This window comes from Amblyraja radiata, chromosome 14 (genome assembly GCF_010909765.2).
Source record: "Amblyraja radiata isolate CabotCenter1 chromosome 14, sAmbRad1.1.pri, whole genome shotgun sequence".
Classification (NCBI taxonomy): domain Eukaryota; kingdom Metazoa; phylum Chordata; class Chondrichthyes; order Rajiformes; family Rajidae; genus Amblyraja; species Amblyraja radiata.
The window spans coordinates 51199582-51217554 of NC_045969.1; the positions used below are offsets into that span (position 1 = coordinate 51199582).

The 17973-nt window shown below is 44.8% G+C and overlaps 1 protein-coding gene across 2 annotated transcripts in view; it reads left to right on the top strand.

Moving 5' to 3' along the window:
• The window catches only part of egfl6 (EGF like domain multiple 6), a 54372-nt gene that overhangs the window by 20747 nt on the left and 15652 nt on the right, over positions 1-17973 (top strand). The window contains exons 5-9 of one of the 2 annotated variants that reach the window (XM_033033334.1): positions 407-526; positions 964-1098; positions 4886-5008; positions 8301-8363; positions 12050-12349. In XM_033033334.1, coding sequence (XP_032889225.1) covers positions 407-526; positions 964-1098; positions 4886-5008; positions 8301-8363; positions 12050-12349 — 741 coding nt within the window. The remainder of the gene's footprint in view (positions 1-406; positions 527-963; positions 1099-4885; positions 5009-8300; positions 8364-12049; positions 12350-17973) is intronic. The other variant, XM_033033335.1, reaches the window with a different exon arrangement.

The following is a 17973-nucleotide window of genomic DNA, read 5'->3' on the forward strand; positions in this document are numbered from 1 at the left end:
TCGTAAATCTCCTCTGGACCCTCTCCAGAGCCAGCACATCCTTCCTCAGATATGGGGCCCAAAGTAGCTCACAGTATTCCAAATGCAGCCTGACCAGTGCCTGAGCATTACATCCCTGTTTTTATATTCTAGCCCTCTTGAAAGAAATGCTAGCACTGCATTCTCAGCTGGAGATTTCAGTAGCGGGAGGCACAAATGTGCAATCTTAATCTAAGACACCAAATTGGAAACTGATGAGATTGGGTGCACATCCTTCCTCAGATATGGGGCCCAGAATTGCTCAAAATTAAAATGTTACATTTCTGTCCCCCAAGAGAGGGGAGGAAAGTCTGAAGTGTCTGACCTTGTTGGCTTGCTCATGCACACTGAGTGCTAATAGCCCCACATGACCTCTGGTGTTTTTCAGATTCCAGAACCTGCGCCATGGCCAATTGTCAGTACGGCTGTGAGAACATGAAGGGGGAGATCCACTGCCTCTGTCCATCTGCGGGCCTGCAACTCGGACCAGACGGGAAAACCTGCGTAGGTGTGTGCGTCCTTCATGCGTTACAGCAAGTGCACCAGTTAAAAAGCATAGCCACAAAATGCTGGAGTAACTCAGCGGGACAGGCAGCATCTCTGCGCTGTTTGAAGAAGTTACAGCATGGAAACAGGTCTTTCGGCCCAACGAGTCCGCACCGACCTGCGATTCCCGCACATTAACACTATTCTACACACACTAGGGACAATTTACACATACACCAAGCCAATTAAGCTACAAACCTGTACGTCTTTGGAGTGTGGGAGGAAACCGAAGATCTCAGAGAAAACCCAAGCGGTCACGGGGAGAACGTACAAACTCCGCACAGACAGCACCCGTAGTCGGGATCGAACCTGGGTCTCCGGCCCTGCAAATGCTGTAAGGCAGCAACTCTACCGCTGCGCCACTGCGCCACCCTAAACTGTTACTGTTCCCTCTTCCAGATATTGATGAATGTGCAGCTTCCAGACCTCTGTGTCCACCTCTACGGAGATGTGTCAACACGTTCGGCAGTTATTTCTGCAAATGCCAAACTGGTTACGAGCTTAAATATGTTCACGGCAAATACAAGTGTATAGGTATGGATAATGTTGCTGATCTTTCATAACCGCATGGCAAACTTCAGGTCATAAGGAATAGCAGCAGAATTAGGCTATTCGGCCCATCAAGTCTTCTCCGCTATTCAATTATGGCTGATCTATCTCCCCCTTCTAACCCCATTCTCCTGCCTTCTCCCCATAACCCCTGACACCCGTACTCATCACTTATACTACACCGTACCTATAGCCAGGAAACAAGTTGTGATAACTTTCCAGTTCCCACTTCACTTTTAGAAGCCTTGAGGTTATGTTAGGATATAGTCCCTCTATTATTTCAATCAGTATAGAGTCATGGAGTCTTACAGTGGGGAAACAGGCCCTTCAGCCCAACTTGCCCACACCGGCCAACATGTCCCATCTAGACTAGTCCCACATGCCTGCATTTACCCCATGTCCCTCCAAACCTGACCTGTCCATGGACCTGTCTAAATGTTTCTTAAACGTTGCAATAGTCCCAGCCTCAACTACGTCCTCTGGCAGCTCGTCCCATACGCCCACCACCCTTTGCATGAAAAAGTTACCCCTCAGGTTCCTATTAAACCTTTTCCACTTCACCTTAAACCGATGTCCTCTAGTTCTCGATTCCCCTACTCTGGGCAAGAGACTCTGTGAGTCTACCTGATCTATTCCTCTCATTATTTTTTACACCTCTATAAGATCACCCCTCATCCTCCTGCGCTCGAAGGAGAGTCCCAGCCCACTCAGCTCTCTATAGTTCAGATCCTCTAGCCCTGGCAACACCCTCATGAATCTTCTCTGTACCCTTTCCAGCCAGACAACATCCTTCCTATAACATGGTGCCCAGAGCTGAACACAATGCTCTAAATGCGGCCTCACCTACACCCTGGCTGGTCCAGGCCAAGTTGTTGGTGATACTTACTCCTAGAACATGAACCTTTTAACCGTGTCTACTTTGGCGCCGTCTGCTTATATCGGGGCAAGTCTACCGTTAAATCCTAAACATAGCAACACCCAGTCAAAGCCCCACGGAACCTTTCATGATTTAGTCTAATTCTAACAGCTGTAATTGTTTAACTGCTTGGGAGATGTGGGTGAGTCCTGGCCTGCTCAACCTCTCTCTATAGCTCAGACCCTCTAGGCCCGGCAACACCCTCGTAAATCATGTCCCTGTTCGGTTGAAAGGAAATCGTAAAAATTGTAAAGAGCCATGGTTTTCAAGGGAAATTGGACACTTGGTTCGGAAAAAGAGGGAGATCTACAATAGTTATAGGCAGCATGGAGTAAATGAGGTGCTTGAGGAGTATAAAGAATGTAAAAAGAATCTTAAGAAAGAAATTAGAAAAGCTAAATGAAGATATGAGGTTGCTTTGGCAAGTAAGGTAAAAGTAAATCCGAAGGGTTTCTACCGCTATATTAATAGCAAAAGGATAACGAGGGATAAAATTGGTCCATTAGAGAGTCAGAGTGGCCAACTATCTGCAGAGCCAAAAGAGATGGGGGAGATATTGAACAGTTTCTTTTCTTCGGTATTCACCAAGGAGAAGGATATTGAATTATGTGAGGTAAGGGAAACAAGTAGAGTAGCTATGGAAACTATGAGGATCAAAGAAGAGGAAGTACTGACACTTTTGAGAAATATAAAAGTGGATAAGTCTCCAGGTCCGGACAGGATATTCCCTAGGACATTGAGGGAAGTTAGTGTAGAAATAGCAGGGGCTATGGCAGAAATATTTCAAATGTCATTAGAAACGGGAATAGTGCCGGAGGATTGGCGTACTGCGCATGTTGTTCCATTGTTTAAAAAGGGGTCTAAGAGTAAACCTAGCAATTATAGACCTGTTAGTTTGACGTCAGTGGTGGGCAAATTAATGGAAAGAATACTTAGAGATAATATATATAAGCATCTGGATAAACAGGGTCTGATTAGGAACAGTCAACATGGATTTGTGCCTGGAAGGTCATGTTTAACTAATCTTCTTGAATTTTTTGAAGATGTTACTCGGGAAATTGATGAGGGTAAAGCAGTGGATGTTGTGTATATGGACTTCAGTAAGGCCTTTGACAAGGTTCCTCATGGAAGGTTGGTTAAGAAGGTTCAATGGTTGGGTATTAATGGTGGAGTAGCAAGATGGATTCAACAGTGGCTGAATGGGAGATGCCAGAGAGTAATGGTGGATGGTTGTTTGTCAGGTTGGAGGCCAGTGACGAGTGGGGTGCCACAGGGATCTGTGTTGGGTCCACTGTTGTTTGTCATGTACATCAATGATCTGGACGATGGTGTGGTAAATTGGATTAGTAAGTATGCAGATGATACTAAGATAGGTGGGGTTGCGGGTAATGAAGTAGAGTTTCAAAGTCTACAGAGAGATTTATGCCAGTTGGAAGAGTGGGCTGAAAGATGGCAGATGGAGTTTAATGCTGATAAGTGTGAGGTGCTACATCTTGGCAGGACAAATCAAAATAGGACGTACATGGTAAATGGTAGGGAATTGAAGAATGTAGGTGAACAGAGGGATCTGGGAATAACTGTGCACAGTTCCCTGAAAGTGGAATCTCATGTAGATAGGGTGGTAAAGAAAGCTTTTGGTGTGCTGGCCTTTATAAATCAGAGCATTGAGTATAGAAGTTGGGATGTAATGTTAAAATTGTACAAGGCATTGGTGAGGCCAATTCTGGAGTATGGTGTACAATTTTGGTCGCCTAATTATAGGAAGGATGTCAACAAAATAGAGAGAGTACAGAGGAGATTTACTAGAATGTTGCCTGGGTTTCAGCAACTAAGTTACAGAGAAAGGTTGAACAAGTTAGGGCTTTATTCTTTGGAGCGCAGAAGGTTAAGGGGGGACTTGATAGAGGTTTTTAAAATGATGAGAGGGATAGACAGAGTTGACGTGGAAAAGCTTTTCCCACTGAGAGTAGGGAAGATTCAAACAAGGGGACATGACTTGAGAATTAAGGGACTGAAGTTTAGGGGTAACATGAGGGGGAACTTCTTTACTCAGAGGGTGGTAGCTGTGTGGAATGAGCTTCCAGTGAAGGTGGTGGAGGCAGGTTCGTTTTTATCATTTAAAAATAAATTGGATAGTTATATGGATGGGAAAGGAATGGAGGGTTATGGTCTGAGCGCAGGTATATGGGACTAGGGGAGATTATGTGTTCGGCACGGACTAGAAGGGTCGAGATGGCCTGTTTCCGTGCTGTAATTGTTATATGGTTATATCTTATCTGCACCCTTTCCAGCTTGACAACAGATACAATTGTGCATGTGAAACAGAAATCGCAAGTGATTCCATTCTTGAAGAGCTGTACTGTTTCTCCACTGATGTCTGTCGGTTAGTTATTAGAAGAAAGAGCTCAGCCTGTTTTTCTGTTTCTTAATAGGCCTGTCCCACTTACGCGACTTTTTCGGTGACTGCCGGCACCCGTCATAGGTCGTTGCAGGTCGCCGAAAATTTTCAACATGTTCAAAATTCAGCGGCGACCAAAAAGACGCTACGACTCTTTGGGCGACTGAGGAGACGACTCACGACCATACAGGTGACACCCTGGCGACCTGTATGGTCGCTGGATTTTCAACATGTTGAAAATTTTCAGAGACCTGCTCCGGCTTATGACGGGTGCCGGCAAGTCATCGAAAAAGTCGTGTAAGTGGGACAGGCCCATAACTCTAATCCCTTGTGCCACCTGTAATTCTTTCTCAGGATTCAAGCATTGGAATAATCCTGCTATATTGTCCTTCGTGGCTCAATGCTTTTACTGTAAGAAATGTCTCACTAGTTTTGTTGGTGGTTTGTTTTATTGCCAGATATTGATGAGTGTGCTGCTAACACACACTCGTGTAGTCCTCATGCCGACTGCCACAACACTCAAGGCTCCTTTAAGTGTAAATGTAAGCCTGGATTCAGAGGCAGTGGCTTCCAGTGTTCAGGTAAGTCTTAATAATTCTTACATTTGTACGCTCACATGAGTAGCTTCATGTGCTGGGTCTATTCTACATTTTTCTTCATCTTCATCCCTTTTAATCTCTTCCATTTCCTTATATCTGCAACTCCCTCTACCCTGACTCTCAGTCTGAAGACGGGTCTTGACCCGAAACGTCACCCATTCCTTCTATCCAGCCTGCTGTCTGTCCCGCTGTTACTCCAGGATTTTGTGTCTCTTCATGAAATCACAGGTTCACTCCTGATCAGCAGGTTTCACTTTAGTTTAGAGATACAGCGTAGAAACAGGCCCTTCGGAGCAGCGGACAAAACCTAACATGATTTTAGTTCCAGTGAAAAACAAACATGATCTAGGGTTCACATAGAAACATAGAAACATAGAAATTAGGTGCAGGAGTAGGCCATTCGGCCCTTCGAGCCTGCACCGCCATTCAATATGATCATGGCTGATCATCCAACTCAGTATCCCGTACCTGCCTTCTCTCCATACCCTCTGATCCCCTTAGCCACAAGGGCCACATCTAACTCCCTCTTAAATATAGCCAATGAACTGGCCTCGACTACCCTCTGTGGCAGGGAGTTCCAGAGATTCACCACTCTCTGTGTGAAAAAAGTTCTTCTCATCTCGGTTTTAAAGGATTTCCCCCTTATCCTTAAGCTGTGACCCCTTGTCCTGGACTTCCCCAACATCGGGAGCAATCTTCCTGCATCTAGCCTGTCCAACCCCTTAAGAATTTTGTAAGTTTCTATAAGATCCCCTCTCAATCTCCTAAATTCTAGAGAGTATAAACCAAGTCTATCCAGTCTTTCTTCATAAGACAGTCCTGACATCCCAGGAATCAGTCTGGTGAACCTTCTCTGCACTCCCTCTATGGCAATAATGTCCTTCCTCAGATTTGGAGACCAAAACTGTACGCAATACTCCAGGTGTGGTCTCACCAAGACCCTGTACAACTGCAGTAGAACCTCCCTGCTCCTATACTCAAATCCTTTTGCTATGAAAGCTAACATACCATTCGCTTTCTTCACTGCCTGCTGCACCTGCATGCCCACTTTCAATGACTGGTGTACCATGACACCCAGGTCTCGCTGCATCTCCCCTTTTCCTAGTCGGCCACCATTTAGATAATAGTCTGCTTTCCTGTTTTTGCCACCAAAATGGATAACCTCACATTTATCTTTGATATGGATATATAATTAACAGGTCACACTGAGATGAGCCAATTTGAATACTCATATGGCAGTCGTAGATATTTTAGATCGTTGAACGTCCATAGTAAGATGAAGGAGCAGGGACCTGTAGCTCAAGTTCAAGTGAGTTTATTGTCATGTGTCCCTGATAGGACAATGAAATTCTTACTTTGCTTCAGCACAACAGAACATAGTAGGCATTGACTACAAAACACATTAATAAATAAACTGATAAAGTGCAAATAACAGATAATGGGTCATTAATGTTCAGAGTTTTGTCCGAGCCAGGTTTAATAGCCTGATGGCTGTGGGGGAGTAGCTATTCCTGAACCTGGTCATTGCAGTCTTCAGCTCCTGTACCTTCTACCTGAAGGTAGCAGGGAGATGAGTGTGTGGCCAGGATGGTGTGGTTCTTTGATGATACTGCCAGCCTTTTTAAGGCAGCGACTGCGATAAATCCCCTCGATGGAAGGAAGGTCAGAGCCGATGATGGACTGGGCAGTGTTTACTACTTTTTGTAGTCTCTTCCTCTCCAGGGCGCTCAAGTTGCCGAACCAAGCCACGATGCAACCGGTCAGCATGCTCTCTACTGTGCACCTGTAGAAGTTAGAGAGAGTCCTCCTTGACAATCTGACTCTCCCTAATCTTCTCAGGAAGTAGAGGTGCTGATGTGCTTTCTTGATAATTGCATCAGTGTTCTCGGACCAGGAAAGATCTTCAGAGATGTGCACGCCCAGGAATTTGAAGCTCTTGACCCTTTCAACCATCGACCTGTTGATATAAACGGGACTGTGGGTCCCCATCCTACTCCTTCCAAAGTCCACAATCAGTTTCTTGGTTTTGCTGGTGTTGAGGGCCAGGTTATTACGCTGGCACCATAAGGACAGTTGCTCAATCTCTCTTCTATACTCAGACTCATCCCCATCAGTGATACATCCCACAACAATGGTGTCGTCAGCGAACTTGATGATGGAGTTCGCACTATGACCGGCTACGCAGTCATGAGTATAGAGTGAGTACAGCAGGGGGTTGAGCACGCAGCCTTGAGGTGCTCCCATGCTGATTGTTATCAAGTCTGACACATTTCCACTAATACGAACAGACTGTGGTCTGTGGATGAGGAAGTCGAGGATCCAATTGCGAGGATCCAATAGCTGGTTCTGCGGTCGAGGAAGAAATGTAGGGCTTTAAGGCCTTCCTGATGTGGAGGGTTCAGTCTGAAGAAAGGTCTCGATCTGAAAAAGTCACCTATTCCTTTTCTCCAGAGATGCTGTCCGACCAACTGTGTTAAAGGCCAGTCCCACTTAGGCGATTTTTTAGGTGACTGCCGGCGACTGTCCTAGTCGTAGCAGGTTGCCGAAAAACCAGCGACTGGACCCCTCTCCCCCCTACGACAATGTCTACGACAAGATATGACAACCTACCACCTAGTCGACGTGAAGTTACGGCAAGCTAACGACAACCAGCGACCCAATCGTTGTGACTTAACACCACACCTACGACAACCTACGATCACACAGGCGACAACCTACGACAAACGAAGTCAACCTACGTCCACCCGCGACAAGCTACGACAAGCTACGACCCTGTCGGCAACAACTGAAGATAATTCACTTCATTTTACCACCTGACTTCTCTTCTCTTAACGCCGGTACCCGTCGCCAGTTGACGTAGGTTGACGTAGATAGACGCCGATGGAATTCACCGCAGTCAGCACCAGCGACAACCTACGTCACTTAGCAACAACCTACGACAGCACCTACATCAGGAGAAGTCAAGCTACGCTCATTGGCGTCAAACCCACTGTCGCCGACGGTCGCCGAAAAGTTTTGAACATTTTAAAAATCCAGCGGCGACCAGAAAGACGCTACGACTCTTTGGGCAACTGAGGAGACTACTCACGATCATATAGGCGACACCCCGGCAACCATGGAGTGACAGCCTAGTCGCCTGTAGTCGCCTAAAAAAATTGCCTAAGTGGGACAGGCCCTTAACTCCAGCTATTTGTAACTATCACCTTTGTCTCGCTTCAGAGATACACAAGGTAAATAACTCCAATATTTTAACAAATAATTCTTTATTTTACAGTTAAACCTTTCCTGCAAGTAAACCTGGATGGGGAACAGGGCAGCACTGATGACATCCTTAATGGTGAGAAGCTAATTCATATAACACAGTGGTTCAAACTTCCCCACATCCGCATGTCACAGTTATTTACAGAGACCACTTCAGCCAAGTTTAGTGTGGTGTCACCACTGCTTTTAACTATATTTCAATCTTAATCATATTATATGCATAAAGTCATTCAAGCCACATCCATCTGTTCCCATGAAGTGCCCGTGGTTCAGGTCTCATGACTTATATTTTTATTGTACGTGTTCAAGTGTTTAAGTGAACTGAGGAATGGTCACCAACTTTAGTTTGGGTTAAAGAAGATAGACACAAAATGCTGGAGCAACTCAGCATTCAAATCTGGAGATGGAATGGGTGTTGTTTCAGGTCGAGCCCCTTCTTCAGACTGATGGCAGGGGAGTGGGCGGTACATAGATAAGGAAGTGTATAGATAAGGGAGTATAAGGTGTGACAACAGGACAAAGGGGGTGGAGATCAAGGAACATGTAGAATAGATCATTGTTAGCTGGGAGAAGCTAACCACAAAGCCAACAGAGATAAAATGTAGTTGGAGATATTTAGACAGATATTAAGATATTAAGACAATGGTCAGAGAACTGGGAAGGGGGAGGGGATGGAGAGAGAGGGAAAGCAAGTGCTACTTGAAGTTGGAGGTCAATGTTCACACCACTGGGGTGTAAGCAGACTAAGTTTAGTTTAGTTTAGTTTAGTTTAGAGATAAAGCATGGAAACAGACCCTACGGCCTACCGAGTCTGCACTAGCCAGCAGCCCCCGCACATTAACACTATCCTACACACACTGGGGACAATTTACATTTACATTGTAAGTTAGTTGGCTTGTTATAAATATAAAATTGTCTCTAGTTTGTGTAGAGTTAGTGTGCGGGGATCGCTGGTCGGCGCGGACTCGGTGAACCAAAGGGCCTGTTTCCGCACAGTATATCTCAAATAAATAAACTAAATAATTGAAGGTAGATGGAGGCATTGTGAGTAGGGGAGAGAGTCTTTACAGGATGCAGGGTGGGAAGAAGTGTAGTGTAGAGGTAGAGTTTGGGGATAGGGCCAGTGTAGACCTGGAGCTATGATTGTTCGACGTACCCTACAAAGAGGCAGGCATAGCTGGGGCCCATGCGAGTGCCCATAGCTACGCCTTGGATTTGGAGGAAGTGGGAGTAGTGGAAGTAGAAGTTGTTGAGGGTAAGGACCAGCTCTGCTAGGCGGAGGACAGTATTAGTAGACGGAAATTGCTGGTTCTGCCCCCAGACTCTACCTCCATTACATTGATGACTGCATCGGTGCCACCTCCTGCACTCACGCAGAACTCACTGACTTCATCAACTTCACGAATAATTTCCATCCTGAACTCAAATTCACTTGCACCATCTCCAACATCTCCCTACCATTTCTAGATCTCACCGTCTCCATCACAAGAGACAGGCTATTGACTGACATCTATAGCAAACCCACTGACACCCATAGCTATCTAGACTACACTGCTTCCCACCCTGCTTCCTGCAAACACTCCATCCCCTACTCCCAATTTGTACATTCTCCCCGTGACCGCATGGTTTTCTCCGAGATCTTCGGTTTCCTCCCACACTCCAAAGACGTACAGGTATGTAGGTTAATTAGGTTAAATAGGTTCATATGTTAAGGCAGCAAGGTGGCACAGGGGTAGAGTTGCTGCTGTACAGCAAATGCAGGGCAGGAGCCCAGGGTTCGATCCCGACTACGGGTGCTGTCTGTACGGAGTTTGTACGTTCTCCCCGTGACCTGCGTGGGTTTTCTCTGAGATCTTCGGTTTCCTCCCAAACTCCAAAGACGTACAGGTATTTAAGTTAATTGGCTTGGTAAATGTAAAATTTGTCCTAGTAGGTGTAGGATAGTGTTAATGTGCGGGGATCGCTGGTCAGTGCGAACCTGGTGGGCCTGTTTCTGCGCTGTATCTCTCAACTAAACTAAACTAATTGGCTAGGTGTACGTGTAAAGTGTCCCTAGTGTGTGTAGGATAGTGTTGATGTGCGAGGATCGCTGGTCAGTGCGGACTCGATGGGCCGAATGGCCATGTTCCTCGCTGTATCTTTAAACTAAACTAAACATACTTGGTGTGAATAGCATATTTATTTCCCAGTTCCCATTCATACAGGTCTTCTTGTAATCTGGCCATTCTGATTCATAGCATAATCATTTACAGAAGTATGGAATGAAATAATTAACATAGTGAAATCGTTAACAGAAAACATTATGAAGTGGCAAACAATGTTCCAACTGTTTCAATCGTGACAGAAAACCGTGTGTGGCAAACTTATTCCATGTGCGTCGGGCAATGAGACCCCTCACCCCATACACTGTTAGATAATTGAGGCTAATATGTAGCATTATTCACAAATTGACATGGCTGCCCATTCAGTGGCTAACTTTGAGGACAATAAAATGCACATGTTCACGCACTTACTCAAACCAGTAGAATCAGGTGTAACAGGGCTTCTTTGTAACCCAAGCCACCACCAATTAGCCATAAGTTGCACACTAATATTACAGAGCAGCCATTTAACCTCCTGTTTAAAAATAATTAAAAGATTTATAACCCAGCATAGTTTATACCTTTGCCAAGAGAACTGTTTCATTGTACCCTGTACCATCAAATTAGATTTGAATAACATTGGTGTTTTTGCCATCATGGCCTAGTTTACAAACTATTCCAAAAATGTTAAACTTTAACAATGAAGTTTATGTTGCTGGTACTTGTCGTTAAACAATTCATCCATTAATTTCAATGTATGTCCCTCTTTGCTGACGATGAATTATTAATTACATCTTTATAAAAAATATATACCTTGAAGAAGGGTCTCGACCCGAAACGTCATCCATTCCTTCCATCCAGAGATGCTGTCTGTCCCACTGAGTTACTCCGGCATTTTGTGTCTGTATACTTTGATGGAATCGTTCATGATTACTCCTCCAACTTGGTTCTTGGTTCTTGGTTTCTTGGTCCTCCAAAATATTCCAAATGGAATTTAAACTGGAGGTGGTGGAGGGAGGACTTAAGCCAGAAAGGGTTATTGGGAAGAAAGAGCTACTTTAAATTTAGTTGCATCTGGTTGAGTAACTATAGTAGGGTGGAGATTATTCCATGCTTTAATTGTGCAGGGGAAGAACGAATTGCTGTACACATCTGTCTTTGTAGCTGGGATCACAAATTGGATCGAATGCCCTCGTCTGCTCCTAATTGGTTTGGGTTTGGTGTAGGTCTTGCAATCTATGTCGAACTGACCCGCACTTTGACATTATCCTACGCATACTAGGGACAATTTACATTTATACCAAGTTAATTAACCTACAAACCTGTACGTCTTTGGAGTGTGGGAGGAAACCAAAGTTCTGGCCTAAAACCCACGCAGGTCACGGGGAGAACGTACAAGCTCCGTACAGACAGCGCCTGTAGTCAGGATCAAACCCGGGCCTCTGGTGCTCTAAGGCAGCAACTCTACCGCTGCGCCACCATGCCGCCCATTGAAGCGTTAACCGTCTTTCTCTTACTTAATAGACCTGATGTGCCAAGAGTTTGCAGCAATTTTGGTTTTACTTCCAGCTCTCGCTGTGGTTTTCATCGACAGTAGCAGGGGTGCTGTATATTAATAATAAATAATATTATATTAATAATAAATAATATGACTTCTCCTCACTCTCTTTCTCCCTCTCAGCTGTTCCTGAAATTCCCTACAAAGAAGCACCTCTGATTCTGGGAGGAAACAAGGAAGACGTAAAAAAAATGCTGGCACATAGGAATAAAGGTAGAAAGAGTGAAGTAATAAAGAATGCTATCCTTCGCCCTGTGGCCACCCCTCCGTCCCTAGAACGCCTCCAACCATTTGACTATGAAGATGGCGTCTATATTGGGAACTATGATGACAAAGAGCTTGACGTGGGCTATAAAACTAATGAAGATGAAGTTGAAAATTACATTGACTCGGAGGAGCAGACTCCCAGAGGGGATGTGTTTGGTAAGTGAAGTCACTTTCACGTTGCATTCAGAACACTGCAATTGGTGTGGACTGTAGACGTTAATGCCAAACAACTGTTGATCGACACAAAATGCTGGAGTAACTCAGTGGGACAGGCAGCATCTCTGGAGAGAAGGAATGGGTGATGTTTCGGGGCGAAGCTGAGAGTCAGGCGAGAGGGAAACGAGAGATCTAGATGGTGAAAAAGTGAGATCTAGAACAAATGAATGAAAGATGTGCAAAAAATTAATGATGAGAAAGGAAACCGGCCATTGTTAGCTGTGGGCTAGGTGAGAAAGAGTTAAGGGCCTGTCCCACGAGCAAGCGACTCCATGCGGCAAGCGCGACCTAACGTGGTCGCTTGAGCCGTACGTCCTCGCGGGGCCGGTCCAACTTCGATCGCTGGAGCCGTATGGAGTTGTGCAGATCTGGTCCCGACATCGCGCGGGGCTCCGAAAAACTGACCGTGTTCAAAAATTCCGTGCGGCAACGGCCTGCCGGCCTGCAGCCGCCTCGACGCCGTACGTCACGCACGAACTTCCCGCGGACTTTGCTTGAACTTCATGTCACTCACTCGACCTCCGCGCGGCCCCCGCTTCTGGTTTGGTCGCGCTCGCCGCATGCAGGTTGCATGCTCGTGGGACAGGCCCTTTACAGACAATATGACTCAACAAGATGACTTTGAAGCTAGTACGACTTGGGTGGGGGTGGGACAGAGAGAGAGAGGGGATCCAGGGTTTACTTGCATTTAGAGAAATCAATGTTCCTTCCGCTGGGTTGTAAGCTGCCCAAGCGAAATATGAGGTGCTGTTCATTCAATTTACGTTTGACCTCACTCTGACAATGGAGGAGACCCAGGACAGAAAGTGTGAGGATGGGAAGGGGAATGAAAATGTTTGGCAACCGAGTGACCAGGTAGGTCCAGGCAGAATGATCGGAGGTGTTCAGCATAATGATCACTCAGCTGCCTTTGAGTCAAAGAGTGATACAATGTGGAAACAAGGCCCTGTGGTCCAACTTGCCCACACCGGCCAACATGTCCCAGTTACACTAGTCCCACCTGCCTGTATTTGGTCCATATCCCTCTAAGCCGGTCCTATCCATATATCTATCTAACTGTTTCTTAAACTTCGAGATAGTCCCAGCCTCAACTACCTACTCTGGCAGCTTGTTCCATACACACCCCACCCTTTGTGTGAAAAGGTTACCTCTTAGATTCCTATTTAATCTTTTCCCCTTCACCTTAAACCTATGTCCTCTGGTCCTCGATTCCCCTGCTCTGGGCAAAAGACTCTGTGCATCTACCCGATCTATTCATCTCATGATTTTATACAAATCCATAAGATCACCCCCTCATCCTCCTGCGCTCCAAAGAAGAGAGACTCAGCCTACTTAACCTCTCCCTGTAGTTCAGGCACTCCAGTACTGCTGTTGCTCTTTGAAGAGAGAGCTTTATCTTCCTTGGCATTCCACAGTGCAGCTGACACAGAAACTTTGGTGAATTCCATTGAAGACTTCCACTGAAGATGTTGGTGGGCTTTTTTCTAATTTCATGGGCATATTTCCATCAGTTCCTGCTTTTGTTTGTGTGTGAGGCTGTTTCTCTCCGTTCGCTAAAGATCAGAGACCAGTGAGTTCTCCAATCTGAACCTGAATCAATGTTGTGTTTCCCGCAAGGACTGGAGTGCAGATGTACAGAGGTTTAGAGCAAACCACAAGCATGTGACCGTCAACATTGCCTGATGGTTAAATAATTTTCCCTCTGCATCTGTAAAACAGACTGTCTCCCAAATTATTTATTCTTGCTTCAAACACTAAAGCTTTACCTTCACTGGGGCTTTACCATGCATTAAACATTATTCCTTATCATGCATTTATACACTGTAAATGGATCGATTGTAATCAATCATGTATTGTCTTTCTGCTGACTGGTTAGCACGCAACAAAAGCTTTTCACTGTACCTCGGTACACGTGACAATAAACTAAACTGAACTAAACCAAACTACACAAATGGATATTTGTGCCAGGGATTGATCCGATGGAAGAGATTCAAAATCTACCCAGGCCATTGGAGAAAATAGATCACGTTAATGAATCAAAGTACCATCAACAATGAAAATATAGGATTGTTTTAAAAACCTATTGGATCTTTAATGTCTTATGGGGAAAGCGGTCTGCCATCCTTCTGGCCTAGTTATAACTCCAGACCCAACAATGTGGTTGACTGGCCTTAGTTTAGTTTTGTTTAGAGAAACAGGCCCTTCGGCCCATCGAGTCACCACCAACCAGCGATGTCCGCATATCAACGCAAGCCGACATTAGGGACAATTTACATTTATACCAAGCCAATTAACCTACAATCCTAATAAATATTAGGAGTAAGGGAGGAAACTGAAGTTCTTGGAGAAAACCCACGCAGGTCACGGGGAGAACTTACAAACTCCGTACAGACAAGCACCAGTAGCCAGGATCGAACCTGGGTCTCTGGCGCTGTAAGGCAGCAACTCTACCATGCATAGCAATGGCCTGACAAGCTGATAGTTATTGGGGTGGGGGGGGGGGGGGGGGGAATCCTGGCATAGCTACTAATGTTCACATGCCAGAAACAAATAACTCAAAAGAAATGTACCAGTAGGGCCCTTGATGCTTTATACAATGAGGTCAAAGTACAAAATTAATGAAGAAAATAAATTGAATGTAAATAGAATAAAGTGCCAAATAAAAATTAATGAAGAAAATAAATTGAATGTAAATAGAATAAAGTGTCAAATATTACGGCAAAACATTATTTTTTTAATTCATTGGCTCATTAAGTAAACGACGGAACAATTACTCTTGAACAGATTAAAGCATTCATTGCAAGTATCACACACTCAATTCAATACTACAGAATCCCATTTTGTCTTGTTTAGTCCGATATTGCCCTCGTCCAATTATGTGGGGCATGCAGGAAGTGAATACTAATTACAGACTGTTGTTATAAATCACTAGTTCATTATTTCTTGGAAAGAGAGTATTGTTATATAATGTACAAATAGTGAAGTAGTTTGACTTCGAACAGTGTGCACTCTGTTTTTTATTCTGAATGAATTTTTATCTTAATACCCAAAACCTCAATAGAAGTATGATTTTTACTTTGTTCCAACTCATTCTTCACAAACCCATCATTAAAAAAAAACACGCAGTTGTTTCTCGAGTATTGGGAAAAAGCCTTTCTTTCAGTCCAAACCCTATCTGTACTCCCACACGCCAAAGACATACAGGCTTGGTATAAATGTAAATTGTCCCTAGTGTGTGTAGGATAGTGTTAATGTGCAGGGATCACTGGTCAGTGTAGACTTGGTGGGCCGAAGGGCCAGTTTCCACGCTGTATCTCTAAACTAAACTAAAGTTGTAGGGTGGAAAAGAGACAAACTGATGCAGACAATGGCTCCTCTTCAACTAATTGAATTGAATTGAATTGAATTGAATCCTTTATTTGTCATTCAGACCTTTCGGTCTGAACGAAATGTCGTTGCCTGCAGCCATACATGTAATAATAAACAACACACAATAAACACAAATTAACATCCACCACAGTGAGTTCACCAAACACCTCCTCACTGTGATGGAGGCAAAAAGTCTTAGGGTTACTGTCTCTTCCCTTCTCTTCTCCCTCTGCGCTGAGACGATACCCCACCGGGCGATGGTAAGTCAGTCCCGCGGTTCAAGCTCCGCGGCCCGGGGGTGGTCGAAGCTGCCGCCCTCCAGTCCAGCGGACGCAGTTGTTGCCACGGGAGCTCCGGAAAACAGGCACCAGGCGAGCCGCAGCTGTTTCACAGCGCCGCCACTTCCGGATCAGATTTTTCATGGCAGAATGTCCAGTTAATTTTACAAATCCCAACACAGGGCTCCATACTCCAAGGCGCGCATTGGAAAATGTTAGCTTGCCCGTGTATTTTAAGAGATTTTATCAAGGGAACTGTCAAGACTGGTCGGAGAATTAGGAAGGGGGAGGTGATGGAGAGAGAGGGAAACCAAGGGTTACTTGACATGGGAGAAGTCGGAGAAGTCATACCACTGGGGTGTAAGCTGCCCAAGTGGAATATGAGGTGCTGTTCCTACAATTTGCACTGGGCCTCACTGATAATGGAGGAGGTCCAGGACAGAAAGGTCAGTGTGAGGATGGGAGGGGGAGTTAAGGGGAGATTTTATGATTCGTCAATTAAATGAAAAGGAAATTCCAGACCATGCTTTTGTTTCATCCCAGCTTTCTGGTTTGAGTTCCAGGAACTTGAATTCATAAGATTTATGCACTACGTTTAAATCAGGTCAACTAGAGATTTTCCAGATTCTTTTCCTGCACCATGCTTGCTGAAACAGTCAGAACAATGATTTGAAGGCATCTGAAGTTTGGTTTAACGGGCCTGCGATTCCTGGCTTTTGTGGTGCAAAGGGCCTATATAAACCTTTATTTAGTTGAGGAAAAATAAATTGCAGCATTTCCTCATGGAGAATGTAACAATGCAGCTTCACCTTCTAGTCACGGCAGAATTGACTGAATATCAGTTCTGTTAGGTCCAACTAAACCTGCTTGATCTCTCGTTTGCTCAACACTTTAATTCCCACTGCCATTCCCACACTGACCTTTCTGCCCTGGGCCACCTCCATTGTCAGAGTGAGGCCCAGCGCAAATTGGAGGAACAGCACCTCATATTCCACTAAGGAAGCTTACATCCCAGCGGTAGGAACATTAACTTCTCTAACTTCAAGACTTGGCCAAGTATTCACATACAAGGAATTTGCCTTGGTGCTCCGCGTGCTAGTGACAACATGGCATACAGTGACAGTTGCTTTCCCCCTCTCTCCACCCCCTCACCCTTCTCAGTTCTCCTACCAGTCTTACTGTCTCTGACTACATTTTATCTCTGTACCACCCACTCACCTGACATCAGTCTGAAGAAGGGTCTCGACCCGAAATGTCACCCATTCCTTTTCTCCAGAGATGCTGCCTGTCCCGCTGAGTTACTCCAGCATTTTGTGTCTACCATCAGTTCAGATAAGTTGTATTGGGGGGGCTCTTCATTAAACGTGACATGAATTTTCACCCGAACAGACAGAATCTCTGGGTTACCCATTTATCCAAAGAAAAGCACACAGCAATTCAACTTCCTAGCTCGCTTCCATTTGATGATGTACACACCTTCTTGTGGAGCTAAAAAAAGGATTTAAGGTAGAACCTGTTGCCACAAACATTTTAAGACACCTATCAAGCTAAATTGTAGATAGACACAATAAGCTGGAGTAACTCAGCGGGTCTGGCAGTATCTCTGGAGAAAAGGAATAGGTGATGTTTTGGGTCGAGACCCTTCTTCAGACTGAGAGTCAGGGGAAAGGAAAACAAGAGATATGAATGAATGAATGAATGAATGAATGAATGAATGAATGAATGAATGAATAAGTTTATTGGCCAAGTATTCATATACAAGGAATTTGCCTTGGTGCTCTGCCCGCTAGTGACAACATGGCATACAGTGACAGTTAAGAATGATACATTAAACATTAAACATTAATAATAAAACATTAGAAATAAATTAGAAAAGCTAAAAGAAGATATGAGGTTGCTTTGGCAAGTAAGGTGAAA